Raw genomic sequence first — 26,864 nt, 5'->3', positions numbered from 1 at the left:
ATGTCTATTAAAATGCAGTTGCGTCCCAATTCGCCCAACTATTGCATGTTTAAGATGCCAGAGTTCCTTGACTTACTCATGTAAGTATTTCTCATATCATTGTATGCTTACAAACAACGGATGGGGATACTGATATTGGTTCCGCAATATATACAATCCTTGAGACCGTTTGTATTCTCAGTGTATACTTATGTTTGTTCATACAATATATGCTACCTTGAGGCCCCTTTTCTAACGTCTAAAAATGACTCTTCCCTGCAGGGGGCAGAAAGCACTAACAATGTTATGCTTAGTGATAATGACGGATAACGGTAACGTCATTTGTCTCAATTGGCCCTTTTGGCCGTAGAAATATTGTCCCAAGGTTAAGGCACTGATGAAAATCCAGATACATTAATTCTCTGGTATGCTTCCATCAGGACGTCATGGCTTGAGCCCAAAAAACGGATTTTGAGCGAAGCGAAAAATCTATTTTTGGGTGAGATGGCCATGACGTCCTGATGGGCCCACCCTTCTTTTCTATGAAAAGATCTTCACAGTTTCCCCCCCTGAACTACTGTATCTGTAGCACCATGCTCAACGCTACAAGGAATGACCGCCAGAGGGAGTTGGCGTGGTTGTGATACGATAGTAGTAGGGGAACCAGGGTAACCTCTAATGCGGCTACCCTTCTAATTCTGCCACGTATCCCCCTCGAAGCGTAAAGGCTATTCGGGGTGCAGATTACCATGTGGCGTGTCAAGAATACGTCCCCTGATTATATACGATACCCTTGAAAGTAAATCTTAAGGGTACTCGCGCCAGAAGTTAGAATTCTGTGAAACCTTTGGTTTGATTCTCTGGGAATATCACTGTAGTCATATATACCCTTGGGAAGCTACTAAAGGAACCTTCCATCAGGACGTCATGGCCATCTCACCCAAAAATAGATTTTTCGCTTCGCTCAAAATCCGTTATCTAGTCAGTAATACATTAGTTATTATTCCCTGTATTGTTTATTATTAATATAGACTATAACTAGCAAATTCTTCATTTCAGGCAAGGTTGTGAAGAAGAAGAAAGTAGTGAGCAAGAAAATAAATAAAAAACTTGCTAAGAAACCCATGGGTAAAAGTATGAAAGAGATGCATATTAAACAAAAACCTATTGGTAAGAAAATTAAAGGAAAGCAAACAAAATCTGTAGGAAGAAGTATTAACAGTAAATTAGAAGAAAAGAATGTGGAAAATGATGATTGTAACTCCCTCTTGGAAGACCAAATGTCTCAAGAAGTTAATGATAATGAAGACCAGCAGGATGATACTAGGGATATGAGTTCAGAAGGTGAAGTTGGCTCTGCAGATGGGGAAGAAGTACAAGAGGATGAAGGTTATGTCGAACCTGCTACTAAAGATATATTCAAGGTGAAAACTGATGCATTGGAAGTAAGTGTTAATTGTCTATTGACATTATTTTCATTAATATTACTTTACTTGCAAATCATCATCACCTCCTCCTATGCTTATTGACGCAAAGGGCCTTGGTTAGATTTCGCCAATTGCCTCTCTCTTGAGCTTTTAAATTAATACTTCTTAAATGACTCGGGCTTGTATAGCTAAGAAAATACAAATTGTTTTTAAAATTTATATTGTTCCGGCGCAAATACAAAACCTCCGCTATTTATATGGGTATTACTTTCGGCGTAGCTGAAAGACGAGCTATGATAATTTTAGTGAGGGATAACTACCCCATCTGCTAGTTAGCGGGTGGGGGCGGGGTAGACTAGCTACCCCGCTCACTCACACCTCTCGGCTGAGTAACCACTTTACTTTATGGTTCGGTAGAGGACGGACTTGCTGCCTTCTCTCCTGCAAAGACGTGTCTTGATTGTTAAACAGTTAATTGTTTATTTTATTTTTTTTTTATTTGTTCTGTAACTGACATATAAAGCACGCTATTTAATAGGGGTATTACTTTCGGTGTAGCTGAAATGACGAGCCATTAGAATTTTAACGAGGGTTTACTACCCCATCGCTAGTTAAGGGGGTAGGGGAGAGTAGCTTGCTACCCCCCCCCACACACACACACACCTGTACTTGAGTTCACTTTGCTCTCGGCTCGGATGGTAGACGGATGTGTTCTCTCTCATTCTCGCCTCGCTCTTGACGGCCATTAATGCTTTTTTGCTTTTTCTTTTACAGGTTTGAGTGTGAAGTTGGTCTCTGCGATTATGCGCACCTGTCCTGGATTATCCGACCGCCCCTGTGGAACATTCATGTCGGCAGTCGAGACGGACCCTCACACCCTTTGCCCTTACTGTAGAGGTCAACGGTGTGATAGTGGTAAGTGTGGTGAGTGTAGAGAGTGGTCTACCTCCCAGTGGGAGAGCTTTTCTTGGCGACGTAAGAAGTCCAAGCGGGATATTTCTCCTTCGAAGGTTTCTTTGAAAGGAAAAAATCCCAAGGATTCTTCTTCCGTTGCCCAAACCTCCTCCGAAGCTCCCGCTCGAGCGGCCTCTTTCGAGAGACTGTCAAGTGGTAGCGTAGGCCGTGGTTCTGTTTCTCAAACTCGGGGTTCGAGAGATGGCGTTGCCTCCCCTAGAGAGGCAGCTCCACCTCTCCCTCTGGGGGAGGATATATCATTAACTAATTTGTTTCAGGTTTGGTCTTCCTTGGGGCTCGAGGGTTAGCCCTCCAAGGAAACTCTACTTGACATCATCCGATTGGGTGCCGCTGTCAAGCAATCGCCGACTTTGGCAGAGGTTGATCCTCTGTCTATTGTCGACGTTGTGGTGTCAGAGGTATCCAATGCGGTATCTCCTAATACCTCTGCCTCTCCACATCCCGCAGTAGCTGAAGGCTTAGTTTCTCCTGTTCCTGCTCAACCTACGAGGGAGAAACTAAGTCCAACAGTCTCTCCTGCCGGTGATTCTTCCCCTCGGGGAAGTTCACTTACAGAGACTCCTCTTCGGAGGACTGCAGAAGGTCAGCTCGCTGATCTTACGGCCCCCAGGGGGTGTATATGCCGACCTTCCACCCAACACACCTGCTGACCTGCCGTCGCCAGCGTTCACCTACGCGCCATCAACCTCCTGTGCGCCAACATCTCCCTGCGTGTAAACATCACCTTGCGCGTCAGCGCTCTCCTTCGCGTCAGCGCTCGCCAACGCTCCAGCGCTCTCCCGCGCACCAGCGCCCATATACATCCATCTCTCCTGCGTGCCCACGATCCTCGGATCTGGGAGCTATAGGGAAGTCAAGGACTTCTCCTACACACCAGCGCTCGCCAACGCGCCGGCCGCTGTCTCCAGCGCGCCATCCCTCACCAGTGCACAATCGCGCGCGTTCACCTGCTCGCACCCACGGGGATACACGCGCGCGCCCTGCGCGCCCACGCCCATCCTCTCCAGCAGTTATGCGCCGCTATCCTGACGCGCGCCCACCCACACAGGTTCCGACTGCGCTCCCTCGCGCAAGGGTTATCTCTCCTGCGCGCGCGCCCTACGACATCTGGGGCGCGCAAACTATCGCCCGCACGCCCATTGTTACAACATCCTGATCCTGCGCGCAAACATTCACCCGCGCGCGACGAGTGCACAATCAGCCTCCTGTGTCTCCCGCGCGTGCTTCTACGCGCCATCAGTCGCCTGTGCGCCCGCGTGCCTCCTCGCAATCGCCCACATGCGCATCAGCAGTCCCCCCCGCGCGCGACCCCGGGTATTCCCCATCGCGCGAGCGCCAATACAATCCCGCGCGCGAGGCTGCAGGACAACGCATGGCAAGGTCGCCATCGACACATTCCCCTCCCCGCAAGCGCATAACAGCGCTCTCGGCGGTGGAAGGGAAGCTTCCAGAAAGGTCCAGGAACACTTCTTCTTCTTCTTTTCAGGCGAACCCCCCTATGGAAACTCCTCCCAGGGATCTGTCGATCCCTGGCCCTCCAGAGGGAGTGTCTGACAGCGCAGCTATCAGCCAGCAGCCGTGGTTTGGTTCATTAATCAGAGCAGTTACACAGGCTGTCAAGCCTGTTCTCTCTGAATTGGGCCACAAATCCTTGGCTGCATTTACCCCTCTGAAGAGAAAAAGAGGAGTTTCGGATGTGGTGACTTCTCCAAGAACTTAGCTGTCTCCTCGTAAGCCCTTGAGGCAGGTTCCCTCTCCCCCCCTGACTTTGTCTCCCTCCCTGTCAGATGAGGATTTCCCGTCCTCAGGGGAGTCACGTGAGGTGGGACGTTCCCCCATCACACCAATGAGGGAAACCCCACCCCGGGTAGGGGCGGAGAAGAACTTGCCCCTGTCTTTGTTAGAGTCCTGCATCCTTCCCAGGAAGGAGTCGAAGGACTCGAAGACAATACCAAAATCCTCGACGAGCCTTAGGACGGAGCCAGCTGGTCACTTGGAGAACGTCCGCGATTCTCCCCAAGAAGAGCCTTTGGGTACAGGAGATTTCGCTGCAAGTCTGACATCCGGAGGAGAACTACAGGAGTCAGAACATGCATTTTGGCAGGTTCTGACTCTTATGAGGACTATCAAAGGGTTTGCCGACCCAGAGATTTCCCCTCGAGAGGGCAAAGACACGATCTTGGACTGAGTATTTGGAACTCAAAAACCTTCTAAGGCCAGTGCGGCTCTACCCTGGTCTCAGGGGGTTAAGAGTACCAGGGACAAGATCACGGTCCAGCTCTCTGAGTTAGCCTCCTCCAACCGCTCCAGTGCCGGCAACAAGCTTCTCCCACCTCCTCGTGTACAGCAGAGGAGGTACTTCGAGATCCTGGAGGAGCCTTGTTTAGCTCTTCCTCTTCACCATTCTTTGGAAGAGCTTACCAGGGGTGTCCCTCTTGAGAGACTTTCCAACCGGCAGGTCTCATTCTCGGCAACTGAGATCCTTAACCAGGAGAAGGTTGCGAAGTGTGCTATGCAAGCCACTTCGTGGCTGGATATCTGGTTAGGGACCTTAGGTATCATGATACGCTCTGAGGATTTCTCCAAAGAACGTACCAGGATAGCTATGGAGACGTTCCTCCTCTCAGGCACTCGCACGATCGACTTTCTGGCCCACCAAGTCTCGAGCTTGTGGGCAAACACCATCTTGAAATGTCGAGATGCGGTGGCCGAGAGGTTCCATCAGAAGGTCCTTAGCACCGTGATAAACAGGCTCAGGCATTCTTCCTTGGAAGGAACGAATCTGTTGGAGCCTAAGGACGTGGAACATGCATCTGAGAGGTGGAGGAAGTCCCACCAAGACTCCCTCCTGCATAGGGCTTTAACATCCAAGCCCTATAAGCCTCCAGCACCACAGCAGTCCCGTCCTACCAAGACCACGAAACCGACAACGGCAGCCAAGACGGTGGTGTCTAAGCCCTGTCCTTGACCGCCAGGGGAGGTAAAAATCCTAGAGGGAGCAGCCGAGGCCGCAAACGCTAGGATTGGCAGTCCCCCTGCATGTCCACCAGTTGGGGGATGCCTACAAAGTTGCGCAGACAGGTGGCAGCAACTTGGGGCCGATTCCTGGACGATTTCCGTAATCAGTCAAGGATATTGCGTCCCGTTCACAACATCTCTACCTCCCCTGATGACAAATCCAGTGTCATTGAGCTCCCCTGCCATGGGATCAGCAAGGGGGTAAGCCCTTCGGGCAGAAGTCCAGACCCTGTTGGAGAAGGGCGCTCTCCAAGAAGTCCTCGACGGGTCCCCAGGCTTCTTCAGTCGACTCTTTCTTGTAAAGAAGGCGTCTGGAGGCTGGAGACCAGTCATCGACCTCTCAGCTCTGAACAAGTTTGTCAAACGAACTCAGTTCAGCATGGAGACCGCAGACACGGTTAGGCTAGCAGTGAGACTGCAAGACTTCATGTGTACAATGGATCTGAAGGACGCGTACTTCCAGATCCCATTCCATCCGTCTTCAAGGAAGTACTTAAGATTCAGCCTAGACAACAAGGAGTACCAGTTCAAGGTGCTGTGTTTCGGTCTCTCCTCAGGACCACAGGTTTTCACCAGAGTGTTCACCCTAATATCTTCGTGGGCACACAGGATCGGCATCCGTCTCCTCCTTTATCTGGACGACTGGCTGATCCTAGCAGACTCGGTGTCATCCCTTCTTCAACACCAAGACAAACTTCTGGGACTTTGCCAGGATCTGGGGATCATGGTAAATCTCGAGAAGTCTTCTCTACTTCCCACTCAAAGACTGGTATACCTAGTCATGATTATAGTCACCAATCTCCACAAAGCCTTCCCATCAGACGACAGGTTAGCAAGGCTGAGGAAGGTCGCAAGCCCTTTTCTCAGACTAGAGAACTTCCAGCCCAATCGTGGTTACGTTTCCTCGGTCACCTCTCATCCTTGGCTCGTCTAGTTCCCAACAGTCGCCTCAGGATGAGATCCCTCCAGTGGCGACTCAAGTCCCGGTGGAATCAAGGCTACGATTCCCCGGACGTCATGATCCCTATGGGACCTGCGGAATGGACGGACCTCCAGTGGTGGGTGACAGACGAGAACCTATTAAGAGGAGTGGATCTTCTCGTCCTCCCCCCGGATTTGATGTTGTTTTCGTACGCCTCAAAGAAAGGGGGGGGGGGGCCACGTACTGCACCACACGACCTCAGGCCTGTGGTCAGAATCAGAAAAGTGCCTCCATATAAATCTTCTAGAGATGAAGGTCGTATTTTTGGCCCTCCAACAGTTCCAACAATACCTGGCGTGTCACTCTGTGGTGGTGATGAGCGACAACACCACAGTAGTGTCTTCCATCAACAAACACGGAGGTACCTTTTCGAAGTAGCTATCTCATCTTGCAGTAGAGATACTGAGATGGACCGAAGTCCACTCGATTCCACTATCGGCTCGCTTCATTCCAGGCAAGAGGAATGTGCTCGCCGACAATCTGAGCAGAGTGTCTCAGATAGTGAGTACCGAGTGGTCTTTGGATCATCTAGTAGCCAACAAAGTCCTTACTTTGTGGGGTTCCCCAACTGTGGATCTGTTCGCAACAGCTCTGAACTTCAAGCTTCCGCTCTACTGCTCCCCAGTCCTGGATCCCAAGGTGCTCTGGCAAGATGCCTTCCAACAACGGTGGGACAACATCGACGTTTACGCCTTTCCCCCGTTCTGTCTGATGAGGAGGGTACTCAACAAGACCAGAATATCGGTCAATCTTTCAATGATCCTCATAGCTCCGCTATGGCATCACGCGGAATGGTTTCCGGACCTTCTGCAACTCCTAACGGAACTTCCGAGAGAACTCCCTCCACGACACAATTTACTCAGACAACCATACGCCAACATCTTCCACAAAGCTGTAGCTTCGCTTTGACTTCCCGCCTGGAGACTATCCAGCATCTCCTCGCTGAGAGGATTTTCGTAACAAGTTGCGATCAGGATGTCTGAACATCTACCAAAGTCATCCGCAGCTGTCTACCAGGCAAAGTGGAAAGTCTTCTGTGGTTGGTGTCGTGGAAGGGGTATCTCTCCACTCGATACCACTTTTCCAACAATAGCGGAGTTCCTCGTGTATTTGCGGGAAGAAATGCGCCTTTCAGTCTCGGCAATGAAAGGCTATCGCTTAGCCTTAAGTCTAGCCTTCAGGCTCAAAGGAATGGACATTTCTTCTTCGCTGGAACTTTCCCTACTCATATGAAGATATGATCTTATCTGCCCTCAGTCGGAAGTGAGAGCTCCTCCATGGAATGTGGTTAGAGTTCTCAGGTCTCTTAAGAGACCTCCCTATGAACCATTACGCCAGGCTTCAGACCGCCACCTAACTTGGAAGACGGTGTTCCTACGAGCTTTGGCTTCGGCCAAGCGTGTTAGTGAACTTCATGGTCTCTCGTATGACATCGCCCATTCAAGGGAATGGTGGGAGGTAACGTTCAGTTGTTCCGTAACCGAAATAAAAACCTTAGCTATTTACATTGGGTTTACCTTTCGGCGTAGCTGAAATGACGAGCCAATAGTTTTTAACGAGGGTTAACTACCCCCGCGCTAGTTAGCGGGGGTAGGGGAAGGGATAGCTTGCTACCCCTCCCCCCCCACACACCGGTGATTTGCTTCACTTCACTTTTGGCTCCGGCGATGAACAGACGTGTCTGTCCATCGTCCTCGTTGACAGCCTTAATCTTTTTCTGCTTTTTCTTTCAGTTTGTGTGTGTGTTTAGAAGTTGACCACCTTTATTGTTCACTATGCGCAAGTGCCCTGGAATTGCCGGCCGCCCTTGTGGTACTTTTATGTCGGCGGTGGACACGGATCCCAACACCCTTTGCCCGCAGTGTCGAGGCCGACGGTGTGATAAAGAGAATACGTGTAGTGAGTGCATGGAGTGGTCTGCCTCCCAGTGGGAGAGGTTTGGCCGCCGGCGTAAGAAGTCCAAGAGATACCGTTCTCCTTCCGGGGTTGCCTTGAAGGAGGAAGGTTCTCGGGACTCTTCTTTTGCCGCCCAAACCTCCTCCGAAGCTCCCCCTCGTTCGGCTCCTAAGGAGAGTCTGCCGAGTGGGAGCGCAGGCTCTAGTTCTGTTTCCCGACCTTGGATTGGGGGAGAGGGCGTCGCCTCCCATAGCGGGGCGGTTCCTCCTCCTTCTCCGGGGAGGTTATTGTTGATGAATCTTTGTCTAACGATGATCTTTTTCAGATTTGGGCTTCCCTAGGGCTTAAGGGCCTGCCCTCCAGGGTAGCCCTGATTGACCTTGTCCAGTTAGGGGCCGCTGTTAAGCAGTCGCCGGTGATAGCAGAGGTAGACCCTCTGTCTATCGTCGACGTCGTGGTGACAGAGGCTTCCGACGGGGCGGGTCAATCCTCTGCAGGTGCCGTTGTGGATGTTGGTGCTGTCGGCTCTCCTCCCCCTTCCGTGCATCCTTCGAAGGGGGAAGGGAGTCTGCGGTCTCTTCTGCTGCCCAGCCTCCCTCTAAGGGAGGGCTTTGACTGAGACTCCCCTTCGGAGGACTGATTGTCCTGACGATCTTCCTCGTGGCCGCCTTCGCCGTAAGGCTCACCGTCCGCTGCGTTGCAAGGGCCTCCCGTCTCCTTATAAGGGTGCTAAGAGGCGCCTTTTTGGATCTTCACCTTCTTCCTCCGAAGGGGACTCTCCTCGCCGTAAACAGCCTGCAGCTCCAGCTTCCTTAGACCTCTCTGGGGATCGGTCTCCTACGCCTTCCAGACCTTCAACTTCTGGGGCAGATGTTCAGCAGCCTGACCTCGTCACCCGACGGGCAACGGTCCCTTCGGGGCAAAGGGATTCTTCCCTTGCGCGTCAGGATTCCCCTGCGCTCCCTTCGGCAGTGTTAGTGCACAGGCGCTCTCCTGCAGTGTTAGCGCGCAGGCCCTCTCCTGCAGTGTTAGCGTACAGGCGCTCTCCTGTTCGTCGGCGATCTCCGATGATCGCCCCTCTTCTCGCCAGCGCTCTCCTGAGGACATCCTTCAGCCTGTCATCCTCGTCGTCCCCTGTGAAGGACTCTTCTCGTCGGGAGCAGACTGTAGCAGTAACTCCTCTGGACCTCTCTGCTGATCGTTCGCGATCTCCTGTGCCTGCCAGATCTTCCTTGCCTACGCAAGCACCGGTCCCTTCGGGGTAGAAGGGCCTCACTCACAATGTGGGTGAGGCCCTTCCAGGCCAGGTTTCACATGCGCGCCCTTCAGTAGCGCGCAAGTGCCACCGCTCTCCTGATCACCAGCGCCCGCCTGCTCGTCAGCGCTCTCCTGCTCGCCAGCGCTCTCCTGCCGTAGAGTCTCCTGACTCTCCTCGCCAGCGCTCTCCTGATCGCCAGTGCTCTCCTGCTCGCCAGCGATCTGTTCGTCAGCGCTCTCCTGCTCGCCAGCCATTTCCTGCTTGTCAGCGCCCTGCGCGCAAGCGCTCTATGGCAGATGAGTCGTCAGACTCTTCTCGCCAGCGCTCTCCTGACCAACTCTCCTGTGCTCGGTCGGTCGTCATCGATCGCCCACGCGTCATCGATCGCCAACGCGCCATCGTTCGCCGACACGCCATCACTCGCTAAGGCGCCATCGCTCGCCAACGCGCTTGTTCTCGCCTAGGCCCCATCGTTCGCCTACGCGCCATCATCCTCCTGATCGCCAACGATCACCCAGGCACTCGCGCTCACCTGTGCGTTCACGCACACCCTCGCCTGCGCGCCCACGCGCCAAGTCACCAGCGCGCCCTCATCTCCGCGCGCCCTCATCTTCATCTCAGCGCGCCCTCATCTCTGCGCGTCTCCCGCGCGCGCCCAGCGCCCGCGCGCGACCCCGCGATTCTGCCATCGCGCGAGCGCCAGCTCGACCCAGTAATTCTGCCACCGCGCGAACGCCAGTGCGAACCAGCGATCCTACCATCGCGCGACCTCCAGCGCGATTCCCGCCGGGTTTCGCAGCGCGCCCAGCCTTCCGAGGTACCAGGGCCGCGTACTTCCAGATCGTCCTCGCGATCACCATCGCGGAAGCGCCGAGCACGCACCCAGGAACAGGAAGAGTCATCGGAGAGGTCCGGACAACATTCTTCTTCCCTTTCTTCTTTTCAGGCAGGCCCTGTAGTATCCACTCCGAAGGATCAACCGATTCCCTTCCCTCCAGCGGGGATCGCTGACACTGCGTCAGTCAGCCGCCAGCCTTGGTTCGGTTCCCTGATGAAAGCGGTGGTGCAGGCTATGAAGCCAGCCCTCGCTGATCTGGGACTGAAACCAAAGGCTCCCTCGCCCCCACTGAAGAGAAGGAGAGGAGTGGAGTTCGCGGTGACTTCTCCCAGGGTTAAGCTGGCTCCCAAGAGGTCCGTCGGGAAGGCCCCTTCCCCCTCGCAGACGTTTTCTCCTTCTCCTGTGGACGAACCAGTGAGGTGAGACACTCTCCCACGGCACCAATGGGAGGAACCCCACCTCAAGGAAGAGAAACGTCTCACGTAGGAGGGACCTTACAGACCACTTTGCTGGAGTCCTGTATCTCTCCCAGGAGGGAGCCCAAGGACTCCAAGACGTTACCCAAATCATCGTCGAGGTTTCGTCCAGAGCCAGCCCTTCCCCGGGAGAACGTCCGCGTGTCCCCCCATGAAGAGCCAATGGGGACAGGAGACTTAGCTGCCAGTCCACAAGGGGGAGAGCAGCGCGAATCAGAGCACGCCTTCTGGCAGGTCCTTGGACTAATGAGGCAACTCAATAGTTTCAAGGATCCCGAGACCGCCCCTCGCGAAGGCAAGGATACGGTCCTGGATCAGGTTTATGGCATTCAGAAGTCCCCCAAGACCAGTGCAGCCCTGCCCTGGTCCCAGGGGGTGAAGAGCGCCAGGGACAAGGTCGAGGGCCAGCTTTCCGAGCTTGCCTCCTCCAGCCGTTCTTCTGCCGGGAACAAGCTCCTTCCACCTCCTCGCGTGCAGCAGAGGAGGTACTTCGAGATCATGGAGGAGCCTTGTTTAGCTCTTCCCCTCCACCACTCCGTGGAAGAGCTCACCAGGGGTCTCTCTGTAGAGAAACTCAACGCCCGGCAGGTGACATTCACGGCGTCGGAGGTCCTGAGCCAGGAGAAGGTCGCGAAGTGTGCCATGCAGGCCACTTCGTGGCTGGATGTCTGGCTAGGGTCTCTGGGAATCCTATTGCGCTCTGAGGACTTGCCCAAGGAGAGCAATAGGAAGGCCCTGGAGACCTTCCTCCTCTCGGGAACGCGCTCTATCGAGTTTTTAGCTCACCAGGTCACTAACCTGTGGGCTAACTCGATTCTCAAGCGCCGTGATACGGTGACCGAAAGGTTCCACCCGAAGGTCCCCGCTATGGATGTCAGCAAGCTCAGACATTCCTCCATCCTTGGAGGAAGCCTGTTTGAGCCCAAGGACGTAGAACAGACAGCTGAGAGGTGGAGGAAGACGAGTCAAGATTCGCTCCTCCAGAAGGCCCTTACATCTCGGCCCTACAAGCCTCCAGCTCCTCTACAACAACAGCAGCCTCGCAGGACACCGAAGCAGGCTCCGGCAGCTAAGACTAAGGTGTCTAAACCACAGCCCTTTCCTGTCAAAGACAAGAAGGGCGCAAAGTCTTCCAGGGGAGGCAAAAATCTTAGAAGGAGCGGCCGAGGCCGCAAGCGCTAGGATTGGCAATCCCCCTGCGTGTCCACCTGTGGGGGGATGCCTACAAAGTTGCGCGCTCAGGTGGCAGCAACTCGGTGCCGATTCCTGGATGACCTCTGTGGTCGGACAAGGATATCGCATCCCGTTCATTTCATCTCAACCTCCCCTGACAGCGAATCCAGTGTCGTTGAGCTCCTATGCCATGGGATCGGTAAAGGGGCTAACCCTTCGGGCAGAAGTCGAGACCATGCTCAAGAAGGATGCTCTCCAGGAGGTCGTGGACGGGTCCCCAGGCTTCTTCAGTCGACCCTTTCTTGTAAAGAAGGCGTCTGGAGGCTGGAGACCTGTCATCGACCTCTCAGCTCTGAACAAGTTTGTCAAGCAAACTTCGTTCAGCATGGAGACAGCAGACACGGTCAGACTTGCAGTGAGACCGCAAGACTTCATGTGCACACTGGATCTGAAGGACGCGTACTTCCAGATCCCAATCCATCCGTCTTCCAGGAAGTACCTACGTTTCAGCCTAGACAACAAGATCTACCAGTTCAAGGTGCTGTGTTCCGGTCTCTCCACAGCACCTCAGGTGTTCACCAGAGTGTTCACACTGATATCTTCGTGGGTGCACAGGAACGGCATCCGTCTCCTTCGTTATCTGGACGACTGGCTGATCCTGGCAGACTCGGAGTCGACCCTTCTTCGACACCGAGACAGGCTTCTGGGAATTTGCCAAGATCTAGGGATCATGGTAAATCTCGAGAAGTCCTCTCTGCTCCCAACACAACGACTGGTATATCTAGGCATGATATTAGACACCGATCTCCACAGAGCCTTTCCATCAGACGACAGGATAGCAAGGCTGAGGAGGGTTGCAAAGCCTTTCCTCAGTCGAGAAGATCTTCCAGGCCAATCGTGGTTATGTCTTTTAGGTCACCTAGCCTCCTTGGCCCATCTAGTTCCCAACGGCCGCCTCAGGATGAGATCCCTGCAGTGGCGGCTCAAGTCCCGGTGCGATCAAGGCATTGATTCCCCGGAATTCCTGGTCTCGATAGGACCTGCGGAACGGACGGACCTGCAGTGGTGGCTGACCGACGACAACCTTCGAAAGGGAGTGGATTTTCTCGTCCTTCCCCCGGATTTGATGCTGTTTTCGGACGCGTCAAAAGAAGGCTGGGGGCCCCACGTTCTGAACCAGAGGGCCTCAGGCCTATGGTCAGAATCAGAAAAGTACTTCCACATCAACCTGTTAGAGCTGAAGGCCGTTTCCCTGGCCCTTCAACAGTTCCAACAGACCCTGGCGGGCCACTCTGTGGTGGTGATGAGCGACAACACCACAGTAGTGGCTTATATCAACAAGCAGGGAGGTACCTTTTCACAACAGCTATCCCATCTTGCAGTAGAGATACTAAGATGGACCGAAGTCCTCTCGATACGTCTATCAGCTCACTTCATTCCTGGGAAAAGGAATGTGCTCGCTGACAATCTGAGCACAGCTTTGCAGATAGTGAGTACCGAGTGGTCTTTGGATCCAAAGGTAGCCAACAAAGTCCTGACTTTGTGGTGTTCCCCGACAGTGAACTTGTTCGCGACAGCCTTGAATTCAAGCTACTGCTGTACTGCTCCCCAGTCCCGGACCCCAAGGCACTCTGGCAAGATGCCTTCCAACAACGGTGGGACAACATCGACGTCTACGCCTTCCCACCGTTCTGTCTGATGAGAAGGGTGCTCAACAAGACCAGACTATCGGTCAACCTGTCGATGACCTTAATAGCTCCGCTATGGCATCATGCAGAGTGGTTTCCGGACCTTTTGCAGCTCCTGACGCAACCCCCGAGAGAGCTTCCCCCACGACACGAGCTACTCAGACAACCACATTGCAACATCTTCCACAAAGCCATAGCATCGCTTCGGCTTCACGCCTGGAGACTATCCAGCGTCTCCTCACTGAGAGAGGCTTGCGGAAAGAATGTCTCGACACCTGCGAAAGTCATCCGCAGGGGTCTACCAGGCGAAGTGGAGAGTCTTCTCTGGTTGGTGTCGTGGGAAGGGTATCTCTCCCCTCGACGCCTCTATTCCAGCAATAGCGGAGTTCCTCGTTTATGTGCGGGATGAAATGCGCCTTTCTGTCTCGGCGGTGAAAGGCTATCGCTCAGCCTTAAGCCTTGCCTTCAGGCTGAAAGGAATAGACATTTCCTCCTCGCTGGAACTTTCCTTACTCATACGTAACTACGAGCTTACCTGCCCTCAGTCGGAAGTGAGACCGCCTCCTTGGAACGTGGTTCGGGTCCTCAGGACTCTAAAGAGACCTCCGTTCGAACCATTACGCCAGACCTCTGACCAACACCTGACTTGGAAGACGGTATTCCTGCTCGCTCTGGCTTCGGCCAAGCGAGTCAGTGAACTTCATGGTCTCTCATACGACATCGCCCATTCAAGGGGATGGGGGGAGGTAACGTTCAGGTTCGTCCCTGAGTTTGTTGCCAAGACTCAGAACCCTGGAGTGCCAGACCCACGGTTCGACTCCTTCAGGGTTGTGAGTCTCCGCTCCGTAACTGATGACCCAGATCACCTGCTACTCTGCCCAGTAAGAAGTCTGAGACGTTATCTGAAGAGAACAGCTGCAGTCCGTCCCCGCGTGCAAGCCCTGTTTGTGAGCATGGATAGGACGAAGAGGAGGGTCACCAAGAATACCATCTCAGCCTGGATTCGACGGACCATCCATCATGCCTTGAATCCAGACCCTCCTCCGTCACGTCGCCCTAGGGCACATGATGTCAGGGGCATCGCCACGTCCCTGGCCTTCAAGAGAAACTTCTCTGTGACGTAGGTTCTACAAGCTGGAGTCTTGAAGCATTAGACGACCTTCACAGCCCACTACCTGCAGGACGTGACCCACAGGAGCCTCGATACTAGTTCTATCGGCCCTCTGGTGGCTGCACAACAGCTGGTCCAACCTCAGGCTCCTTAATGGACAGGTAGCAGAAGGTTGAGGGCACTGTTACCCGGTTTTAGTCTGTGTGAGTGAAAGAGTATGTCTGGCCCTTACTTCTTTCTTCATCCTCCCCTCTCTTGGGGAATGCAGCATCCTGGGTCTCTGCATAGCTGACCTCAAACCTCTGCAGGTAAACCATGCTTCCTTGTGTTCCTAGTATTAAGTACAATACTGTCGCGTCCCCCATACCCTGACGAGGTGGTATGGGGACGTCCTAGCCTAGAATTCCATATAAAGGACTTCAGGTCAACTTCCTAGGACGAGTCACACTTCATCTCTCCACACACAACTTATGTAAGCCGCTCGTTTTTTGCGTAGCAAGAAACTTGTGAGGTGCAGGGACTCTTTTTCTCAAAGTGCTGCGCACTCGAATTCTGAGTCCCCGGGTAAGCCAAAGCCAGTAAGGCTGGGGACTTTCCACCCTGCCTAAGGGTAAGTCACCCTATGTAAATAGCGTGATTTGTATTTCGGTTACGGAACAAATGACAAATTCGAAGATAATTTGTATTTTTCCTAACCATACAAACCTTAGCTATTTACACATATTTGCCCGCCAGCCCTGTCCCCCAAGACAAGTCCTACCTCTAAGTGAAGTGAGGCAGCTCACCGGTGTGTGGAGGGGGGAGGGGTAGTTAGCTACCCTTCCCCTACCCCCGTGCTAACTAGCGGGGGGGGGGGTAGTTTAACCCTCGTTAAAATCTAATGGCTTGTCACTTCAGCTACTTTGAAAGTAAACCCTATGTAAATAGCTAAGGTTTGTATGGTTAGGAAAAATACAAATTATCTTTGAATTTGTCATATTTCATAAGGTTACATAATACGGAATAAAAAATATTACCGGTACAGTATATATCTCTGCTTTATTATTCCTTTGTTATCATTATCAGACTCCCCATCTAGTATTTCATTTATTTCATCTAAAGAAATACGCTTCGTCTTTAGGCCGTTCATTGTGAAAGAAGCAAAATAAATCACCCTCTCCATATAAAGACCCAAAGCGCACTGAAAGGAAACCAGACAGTACCAGTTGTCTAACGTCAAGCGACCTTCAGAGAAAAGTGGCCAGACACCATGTAAGTTTCCACTTACAGCTTACATATGCTGAGTGTTACCAAGTGGTATTCCTACAATTACCATACGAGTTAACATATTTTTACGGGACTGACGACTTGAAACACTCATTTAAAGTCATGAACGTAATATCCCGTTGAAGGCTGTACAGAGTAGATCATGGTGAACATATTATTAAGTGGTTGATGCTTAACAGTTTAATAGGCATATGACTTCAGCAAAGCTGGAACAAACATTAAGGTTTTAACAAGGTAAGCACAGCTGTTTGGTGGGTGGTGTGTAAACTTTGATAGGTAACATTACCTTCACTTTGAAGTCTGCTTCATGGTTTGAACCTGTGGTTGTGTCCTGGGAAGCCCAGATGAGGTTGTGGCGGGTATATGAGTATGTAAGCTGGAAGTCAACCCTTATCACCTTTGTAGCTTATGCAGTTGTCATGACTGTTTTTAGGATTCGCCCTGCTGTGAGTGTAGGGATTGGCCCTTTGAGCAGTCGATTGAGTGTGTGAAGAAGAGGAAGAAGTCTGAGAGAAATTCTTTGGAGTTGGTTTTGGGTATACTTAGCTGATACTTAAGAAGCTTTCTAGCTCCTTCATCCTTTCTTTAAGCTCAAAATCTGCTGCACACTTCTCCTTCTGAGGTCGAGACCATTGAAGGAAGTAAGAGTTCATTTAACGAGACAGGAGTAAACTGTTACCGTATTCTAGTGATATACCCTGCCTCTCGTCTGGTTTAGTTAGGTTAGGAAACTTGATGGCCTTGGCGACCCTCCCTGTGCCCAGGTCACGAGTAGATGCACTATTAATAGAGTATTCACAGGTTCACAGAATACTCACCACAGATTTGGTTTGTGTCTTTCCAACCAGGCTGAGACACTCTCCACTTGTTTAATCGACGAGCAACGGAAAACTCGCTCAGGTCGAGTAGATCATCCAAACTGCCTCCCCCTACTCTATTGAGGCAGAGAAAATTTCACGTTGACTGAAGCATATCCAAGCTTTCTACCAATAGACCCAGATATTGCCAACTCAACTCATGGAGTCTTGAGCAGCAAGCCTTCTCACCTCCATTTCACCTTTTTAGCATCAGAAATGTAAATCATGGCAGTTGCTGCCATGCCTGCATTTCAGGCCTGCTCCTTGTTTAATCATTGGTCAGGAGCAGCGTCCTTTGCAATTTCTGAAGACCTTAAAGACCCAGATATCAAAAAGCAGTTTGAGGAGCTAGTGCAGCCAGGAGCAAAAGGTCTGGAGTTTATTCTTCATCAGACTGCTTCCATTTGGGAGAACTGTCCTTATGAGGGCTGTAATAATCTAAAAATTCACAAAACAGCAGACTCCAAGATATGTTTTTTTCTTCAGAAACTCGAGCATCATCGATAACCCTACTATCTTCCCTCCTGCAGAAGTGGCAGCTGTGGTGGAGAAGTAACAAAAGATCAAGTGACACTACTTTCTTGAGAAGGACAGCAACCTCAAGGTTCCCAGCTCCCTTACAGGTACATAAACCTTTGCCTTTCAAGCAGTCTCAACAGCATCATCTGTCACCAGAGCCAGATTAGGCTCAAGCATCCAAAAGGCATGATCAGACTTCTTCTCTTCTTCACAGAGGACGCTTCTCTGGATGAAGGAATAGAGGTCATCGAGGCTCCTGTTAGGGGGATGCCTACAAAGTTATTGGACAAGGTAGCAGGTCTTTGAGGGTAGATCCCTGGGCCTTAGAAGTGCTGTGTTCGGAGTATCTCATCCCATTCACAAGGTGGCGCCCTCCTCTGACTCTCACTGCGATGATTTCCGTATTTTATTTGAGAGGATTACGGAAAGTCTTATTACTGGAAAAGGAAGTATCTGAGATGTGTGCGAAGAACACCATGGAGGAAGTTTTAGTCAGGGACCCAGACTTTTTCAGCAACCTATCCCTGGTGGAAAAGTTGACTGGTGCTGGAGACCTATCATATACCTCAACTGCTTGAACCAGTTTGTGCTCCAAATGAGGTTCAAGATGGAAACCCCAAGCACAGTTCTTCAGGCCATCAGAAAGAAGGACTTCCTACTGACTATAGACCTAAAAGATGTATATTTTCATATCCCTGTTCTTCACAGCTCAAGAAAATACTTCAAGATTCTTTTTCAGAGACATGATATACCAGTTCAAGGTGCTGTGCTTCAGCTATCCACAGTCCCACAGGTATTCACCCATCTATTTTCCCTAGTCTCTGCTTGAGCTCATACCATGGGAATAAAGCTGCTGAGATACCTGGATGACTAGCTTCTCCTAGCAGAATCAAGGTTACAGCTTATACGCCACAGTAGTCTCCTCGGTTTTTTACAGAGAACTGGAGATCCATCTAAACTTAGAAAAGTCCAACCTTATCTTTCAGATATGGCTTAATTACTTGGTCATGGATATAGATTCATGCCAAGTAAGAGTTTCTAACCCTAGAGTTCAAGGGTTCAAACAAGTAGCAGCACCTTTTCTCAAAAAGGGATCTCTTCCAGCTCATTTCTGGCAGAAACTTCTAGGTCACCTTGCCTCTCTGAAGAAGCTAGTTCCCTTCAGGAAGATGCACCTTCACTCATTGCAGTTGGCACTAAAGGTCCCTCGAGCAGTGAGAACAAATCTTTTGTGGCTGAAAGAAAGGAACCTTTTAACCAGAACACCTCTACAGGTTTCTCTTCCAGAATTTCTCCTTTTCACATATGCTTCTCGCCAGGGATGGCGAGCCCATTAATGGATAGAACAGATATCAGGGATATGGTTGCAGGAGGACAAGACCTGCCATATAAAGTATCAATAAATGAAAGCTGCTTAATTGACATTACTTCACTTTTTATAAACCATCAGGGGTCATGCAGTACTGTTGGTGAGTAATTACATGACATTAGTGACCTACATAAACAAGCAAGGAAGTTCAATATCCCACCTGTAATGCAAACTCTTAGTGGGAATACACTGTTGAGCCTAAATAAACGCAGTTCTTCTATCAGTCCGTTTCATCCCAGGAAATAAAAATGTAGCAGATAAACTGAGCCGACTGGGGATGACAGTTGGTTCAGAATGGCCTTTGCATCCTAAAGTGGCAAAGAGTCTTTAGATTGTGTGGTGTTCCCCAATAATGGACATGTTTGCTACACACTTGGACAACAAACTCCGGTGTATTGCTCTCAAGTCCCAAGAGCCGGCTGGGATAATGGAGGATGCATTCCAACACCATTGAGACGGACAACATTTATGCTTTTCCCCTGTTTTGCCTGATCTGTCAAGTGCTGAATAAGATCATGAAATCAAAGAATCTAAGAGTAATGTTAATAGTTCCAAGACGGTCTCTTGTGGAAAGGTACTTCGACCTTCCGTATCTTCTCATATAAGTTCCTAGAGAACTCCCAGAGTGCCCAAATCTTCCTCACATCAGAAAGTTTCATGGCTCATAACACTGCCTATCTCTTTATTGTTGGAGATTATCCAGCATCTCCTTCAAGAGATTTTTTTGAGACCTACTGCGAAACAGTTGTCAGGATACCTCCGCAAGTCCTCTGCAGTGGTCTGTCTTCTGTGGTTGGTGATGTGGAAGTGGTATTGGTCTACTCAAAGTCACCATTGCATTAAGTGCGGACTTATTGGCATTCCTACGGAAGGAGAGCTTTTTCTCAGTCACAGTGGTAAAGTTATCGCTCAGCCTTAAGCCAGATCTTTGAACTGAGGGTTATAGACCTCTCCTCCTTGTGGGAACTCGTAGCCTTGATCAAGAGCGTTGAGCAGTTTTGCCCACCTTGAGAACTAAAACGCCCATCTTGGGGTGTGATTAACCTGTTAAGCGTCACCCACGTAATAATAGGTTCACCAAGATCTACTCAGTACCGCCTTCAATGGAATATTACGTTCATGACTTTAAATGCATGTTTCAAGTCGTCAGTCCTGTAGTAATACATTTGCTTGTATAGAGTATAGGAACACCATTTGACTACACTCTCAGCATATGTAAGCTCTAAATGGAAACTTATATAGTGTCTGGCAACTTTTATTATGAAGGTCACTTGACATTAAACAACTAGTACTGTCTGGTTTCCTTTCAATACGCTTCGAGGATTTATGGAGAGACGGAGAGTGGGTAATTTGTTTGGCTTTCATAATGAGCGGCCTAAAGACAAGGCGTATTTCTTCAGATGAAATAAATGAAATACTAGATGTGGAGTCTGATAATAACGAAAGAATAATAATGCATAGATGCACAATTTTTCATTCCATATTATGTAGCCTTTCGAAATAAAATAATTGTAGTATTAATTGTGTTTAATTCCATTATTTGATTATTATTCCTACATTTAACTATCAATACGAATTATAAGCATAAAAATTAATTTTTAAACATTTAACTTAGCTGGTGGATATATATATAGCTAGCGTCTCTGACGTCCGGCAGAAATTGAAAACTCGCGGACGATCGAAGGTTGCGTTGCTAGGTGTACAACTAGCGCCACCACTCGTCAGGATACTGGAAACATTCCTCAAGTCCTCAGTTCTTCTCTGCCGCTGTGGCGTAAACATTGAAATTTTCTTGCTCGCGCTGACCTCAAGTTTTCTACAGCTTTGGTGAAGTACTTGTTTTTGGGTTAATGGCTTTCGCTTGGTTGGTTTTTCTTACGACTTTTCTTGAATCTCTTTTTGATTGGACTGTTTTTGACCCTTGCTTTGTTTTTTATCTCTCTCTGGATATTCTAAAATGGCTGACCCTTCCCCTGTGTATAGGAAATGTGCTAAAGGCTGTGACAGGCCACTTCCAAAGGCTTTCATCGACCCCCACTCTATTTGTAACAAATGTAGAGGTAAGATATGTCAGTTAGGGGATCGTTGTGATGAATGTGTAATTTTATCAGATACCGAGTGGCTTGAGTATGAAAAGTACACTCGTAAGTTAGAGAGAGATAGGGTCAGAAGAAGCTCTTCTCATTCTTGAGAATTTTCCTCTCCCCATGTCCCTGAACCTTTTCCTCCCTCTGTAGTGGTAGTTTCTGAACCCCCTACTAGCAGTAACGAGCCTTCACTGATGGACATGATGAAGGCGATTCATGCTCTTGGTGCCAAGGTCGAATCGCTAGCTACGGATAGGAATCAGCTCATGTCCGATGTTAAATTGTTAAAAAGTGCCAGTGTTAGTGAAAAAAGTGCGAAAAATGTGTTCAGTGTTGCGGAGGGTTCGTCTGTTCGTACTTGCTGTTCACCCAGTCCTAGACCTCTTTCAAGCTCCCCAACCCCTGGGAGAAGGAATGTCAAACGACGAAAGGGAACGATAGGTTTTAACCCACGAACAGACGTTCCCTCACGAGTTGCAGACGTTCCTCCTCACGATCGCCCTTATCATGGGATAGGTGAGACTAAGTTCTCCTCATCCTCCGAAGACGTTAACGTCAGTAAGAAATCTTGGCATCAGGTTTCCAGACCTCTCAAGAGGAAATTGGTTCCTTCAGAACAAAGTCAACGTCCTGGCTGCAGTCATTGGAGCAGTCCAGAACGTCTACCTTCATCGGAGGAAGGTTCGCCTGCCAAACGTTCCTTTATAACGTCTGGTATTGTTGCTCCGGAGGCTCCTGCACAGGGTCACGATTCTGTTGTTTCGTCTGGACGTTCCAGACGTGACGTGAATGCTGCTGCTCCCGTTATCCTCACTGACGTTGCGGAACGGACGTTACCGAAGTCACGTTCTGATCCTTGTGTTCAGGATCCCAATTTTAGCATGCTGCAGGACATGCAGTTGTGCAGACGTGATGCTGAGCGGCAGTCGATGCAGTCCCGACGTGACGTTGACCTTCATCCTCTGCCTGTTACTCATCAGCAGGTTGATGTAAGCTGTCAAGCTAGTTCATCCCGACTTCTTGTTGATTCGCCATCTCGTAAGAACATCGAACTTTCGGATGAAGTTTATTCTGAGGAAGCGGATGATCCCCTTTCCACAGCTGTGCCTTTGGGTATCTTGTTTGAAGAAGAGGAACCTTGGATTTTAAGAAGATCATGACTATTTTTAAGGAAATTTTTCCTTCGCATTTTGTTCCTGCTGCTCCACGCTCGCCTCCTTCAGAATTCACTTTAGGTTTGGCGGCTACAGCTCCCTCTTTTACTAAATTAGTTCTCTCTCGGTCGTCTAAGAGGGCTTTGCGTTTGCTGGGAGAATGGTTGCAGACCAAAAGAAGTCTTGGCAAGTCTACCTTTGCCTTCCCTCCATCTAAACTTGCTTCTCGTTCGAGCGTCTGGTATGACACAGGAGAAGTTCTCGGCTTGGGAGTACAGTACCTGCCTCTGCCCAGGGGGACTTCTCAAGCTTGGTAGACTCTCCTCCTCGTCTAGCCATGAGACGCTCAAAAGTGTTATGGACTACTTCGGAACTTGACCATCTGCTCAAGTGGGTCTTCCGTGCCTTTGAAGTTTTCAACTTTCTTGACTGGTCGTTGGGAGCCTTGAGCAAGAAAGTGTCTGCTTTTAATAATGAGTCTGTTGTTCAGATTATGTGCTGTATAGACAAAGCAGTAAGAGATGGATCCAATGAGCTTGCTGCTCTTTTTACTGCAGGTGTTCTTAAGAAGAGAGAGTCATTGTGCTCTTTCTTAGCTACGGGAGTTACGCCTTGTCAGAAGTCGGAACTCCTTTATGCATCTATCTCTCGTTCGCTTTTTCCCCAAGATCTTGTGAAGGATATAGCTTCATCCCTTGCCTTAAAGGACACCCATGATCTAGTTTCTAAAACGGCTCGCAAGGTATTACCGTCGTCGTTTTCAAGCAACAAACTGAAGTTGGATACCCCTGCTTCTAGGTTTATTCCTCCCTTTCGTGGCAGAGCCTCCAACAGAGGCAACTCTCTTTTTGATGGAAGACGAGGTAAAAGGAGGGGAGCCAGATCAAGTCGTGGCAGAGTCTGACTGCCCACAACTTCAGACAGCAGTAGGGGCCAGATTGAATAACTTCTGGCAGGTCTGGGAGAGAAGAGGAGCAGACTAATGGTCTGTCCTCTTGTTGAAGGAGGGGTACAAAATTCCCTTTGTAAAGAAACCTCCTCTTGTTCAAAAACCGATAGATCTCTCTCCCAGATACCGAGAGGAAGCAAGAAGACAAGCTTTGCACCTACAGGTGTCCCTCTTGTTAGAGAAGGGAGCTGTGGTGAAGGTTTTAAACCATCAGTCTCCAGGCTTTTACAACTGCCTCTTCCTGGTTCCAAAGAACTCAGGAGGTTGGAGACCAGTGCTGGACGTGAGCACACTCAATGTATTCATCCTGAAAGCAAAGTTCACTATGGAAACTTCCAAGTCTGTTCTGGCAGCAGTAAGGGAAGGCAACTGGATGGTCTCTCTCGATCTCCAGGACGCATACTTCCATATCCCTATCCATCCGACCGTCCAACATTATGTAAGGTTCGTGTATGGGAAGGAAGTGTTCCAATTTCGAGCTCTGTGCTTCGGTCTCAGCACTGCTCCTCTTGTATTTACGAAGCTCATGCGGAACGTGGCGAGCTTCCTGCATTCGACAGGTGTCAGAGCCTCCCTATACCTAGACGACTGGTTACTCAGGGTGTCATCCTTCAATTGCTGTCTGAAGGATCTCAGATGTACTTTGGACCTAGCGAAGGAGTTGGGTCTCTTAGTAAAGAAGGAGAAGTTGCAACTGACCCATCTCAAACTATTCTCTATTTGGGGATGGAGATACGGAGTCTAGTTTTTCGGGCTTTTCCATCGCCCACAAGATTAGAGCAAGCTCTCATAAAGATTCATCTTTATCAGAAAAATAGCAGTTGCTCTGTAAGGATGTGAATGAGTCTGCTGGGAACACTCGTCTCTGGAGCAGTTTGTCTCCCTAGGAAGACTCAATCTGCGCCCTCTCCAGTTTCACCTCGACCAGAATTGGGACAAGGAGAAGGGCTTGGAAGCAGTGTCAATTCCACTCCCAGAAACGGTCAAGACTTGCCTGAAATGGTGGGATGTCAATCTCAGACTTCAGGAAGGCCTCTCTCTTGCACACAAGAACCCAGACCATGTGTTGTGCTCAGACGCTTCGGACTCGGGGTGGGGAGCAACACTAGGCAGACTAGAGTGCTGGGACCTTTGGTCCAAAGACCAGGTAAAGCTTCACATCAACCAGAAGGAGCTTCTTGCAGTTCTTTTGTCCCTGCAAAGTTTCGAAGGACTGATTCAAAACAAGGTGGTGCAGGTAAACGCGGACAACACCACAGCGTTAGCCTACATCTCCAAGCAAGGCGGGACCCACTCGCAGTCCCTTTACTTGACTGCAAGGGATCTCCTAGTGTGGTCAAAGGAGAGAAACATCACCTTACAAGATTCATTCAGGGAGAAAGGAACGTGATGGCAGACTGCCTCAGGAGAAGAGGACAAGTCATCCCCACAGAATGGACTCTTCATCAGGAGGTGTGCGAGAAACTATGGCAAATAGGAGGACGTCCGTCCATAGACCTGTTCGCAACCTCGATAACGAAGAGGCTTCCAACTTACTGCTCTCCAGTTCCAGATCCAGAGGCGGTCCACATCAATGCATTCTTACTGGACTGGTCTCACCTGGAAGTTTATGCATTTCCCCCCTTCAAAATCCTTTACAAAGTCCTACAGAAGTTCGCCTCTCACGAAGGGACCAGGTTGACGTTGGTTGCTCCCCTCTGGCCATCAAGGGAATGGTTCACCGAGGTACATCAATGGATGGTGGACATTCCAAGGAGTCTGCCAATGCAGTTGGACCTTCTCCAGCAACCTCACATGAAAAGGTTCCATCAAAGCCTCCACACGCTTCGTTTAACTGCCTTCAGACTATCGAGAGACTTTAGAGCTCGAGGGTTTTCAAAGGAGGCAGCTAGAGCTATTGCCAGAGCAAGGAGATCCTCTACCATCAGGATCTACCAGTCCAAATGGAAAGTATTTCGAGATTGGTGCAAGGTCACCTCTATTTCCTCGTCCTATACCTCTATAGCTCAAATCGCTGACTTCCTGCTACACCTTAGGAATGAACGTAACTTTTCTGCCTCTACCATTAAAGGTTACAGGAGCATGTTAGCTGCAGTGTTCAGACACAGGAACATTGACCTCTCGAACAATAAAGACCTTCAAGATCTTCTCAAGTCTTTCGAGACCTCCTAGGAGCATCGGATAGTGACGCCAGCTTGGAACCTGGATGTTGTCCTTAAATTTCTTATATCTGAGAAATTTGAACCTTTGCACTTAGCCTCTTTTAAAGATCTTACTCTGAAGGCACTTTTTCTAGTGAGTCTTGCTACTGCAAAGAGAGTTAGTGAGGTTCATGCCTTCAGTAAGAATGTCGGCTTCTGTACTAATAAGGCAGTATGCTCCTTGCAGCTTGGTTTCTTGGCCAAGAATGAGCGACCTTCTCATCCATGGCCAAAATCTTTTGAGATTCCCAACCTGTCAGATGTGGTTGGTAACGAGATAGAGAGAGTTCTGTGCCCGGTGAGAGCACTTAAATTTTACCTTGACAGAACCAAAAATTTACGAGGCGAATCTGAGGCTTTATGGTGTTCGGTCAAGAAGCCCTCCTTACCGATGTCAAAGAACGCCATATCGTATTTTATCAGATTCTTAATTAGAGAGGCTCACGCTCTCTGTGGTGAGACTGACCTTCGATTGTTGAAAGTAAAGACTCATGAAGTCAGAGCGGTGGCAACGTCAGTGGCTTTCAAGCAAAATCGATCCCTACGAAACATTATTGACGCAACCTACTGGAGGAGTAAATCTATGTTCGCTTCATACTATTTAAAGAATGTTCAGACGCTTTACGAAGACTGCTACACTTTGGGACCATTCGTAGCAGCGAGTGCAGTAGTGGGTGAAGGTTCTACCACTACATTCCCCTAATCCTAATACCTTTTTCTTCTCTTGAAACTATTGTCTTTTTGGTTGTATATGGAGACTGAGACAGTCTTTCGCAATCTTTTGATTTTAGCGGGTGGTCAAACTTGTTTCTTGAGAGTGCCCAGATCAAGGGTATTGGTTGAGGTCCTGTCATAGGGGTGGTCACCCCAGATATGACAGCTCATAGAGGTCTTTTGTCCCCTGAGTGGATCGCTGGGCTTCATAAGGATAGCGGACTAATGAGGCAGAGAATCATAAAAGTCAGCTTCCTTATCAGGTACAAACCCTTAAGTTTGTTTTTTATCAAAACTCTTGAGTTATATTCCTATGATGTTTACTGCTGGTCTCTTACCCTCCACCAAGGGTGTCAATCAGCTATATATATATCCACCAGCTAAGTTAAATGTTTAAAAATGATATTTTCATATTAAAATAAATTTTTGAACATACTTACCCAGTGGATATATATAATTAACTCCCTCCCTTCCGCCCCTCTAGAGACCCTATGTGCAGAGAAGACCTGAGGACTTGAGGAATGGTGCCAGTATCTTGGCGAGTGGTGGCGCTAGTTGTACACCTAGCAACCCAACCTTCGATCGCCCGCGAGTTTTGAATTTCTGCCGGACGTCAGAGACGTTAGCTATATTTATATCCACCGGGTAAGTATGTTCAAAAATTTATTTTAATATGAAAATATCATATTAACTTTGAAAAACTATCATTAGTGCAATGACTGCTAACTGCAAAAAAAAAAAAAAACATGACAGTATGTTAGCAGCGAGGTGGTCCTGGGGGACGCTTAGCAGGTTAAGGAGGTTCTAAGATCCCCAAAGATGGCACATTATGAACATCTTCATAAAGCCGCAGATCAAGACCTCACTTTAAAAATGGTCTTTCTTTTGGCTGTAGCCTCATTTAAGAGAGTGATTGATCTGCATGAC

The 26,864-nt window shown here is 49.5% G+C and overlaps 1 protein-coding gene across 1 annotated transcript in view; it reads left to right on the top strand.

Annotated features, from left to right (window-relative positions):
* Window positions 1-26,864, top strand: part of LOC137628969 (E3 ubiquitin-protein ligase BRE1A-like) — a 248,520-nt gene that overhangs the window by 35,990 nt on the left and 185,666 nt on the right. Inside the window, exon 2 of the mRNA XM_068360222.1 lies at window positions 1,039-1,424. Coding sequence (XP_068216323.1) covers window positions 1,039-1,424 — 386 coding nt within the window. The remainder of the gene's footprint in view (window positions 1-1,038; window positions 1,425-26,864) is intronic.

Source organism: Palaemon carinicauda, chromosome 37 (genome assembly GCF_036898095.1).
Source record: "Palaemon carinicauda isolate YSFRI2023 chromosome 37, ASM3689809v2, whole genome shotgun sequence".
Taxonomy (NCBI): domain Eukaryota; kingdom Metazoa; phylum Arthropoda; class Malacostraca; order Decapoda; family Palaemonidae; genus Palaemon; species Palaemon carinicauda.
Note: the sequence above shows the minus strand (reverse complement) of the source record. Positions and strands in the feature narration are given on the sequence as shown.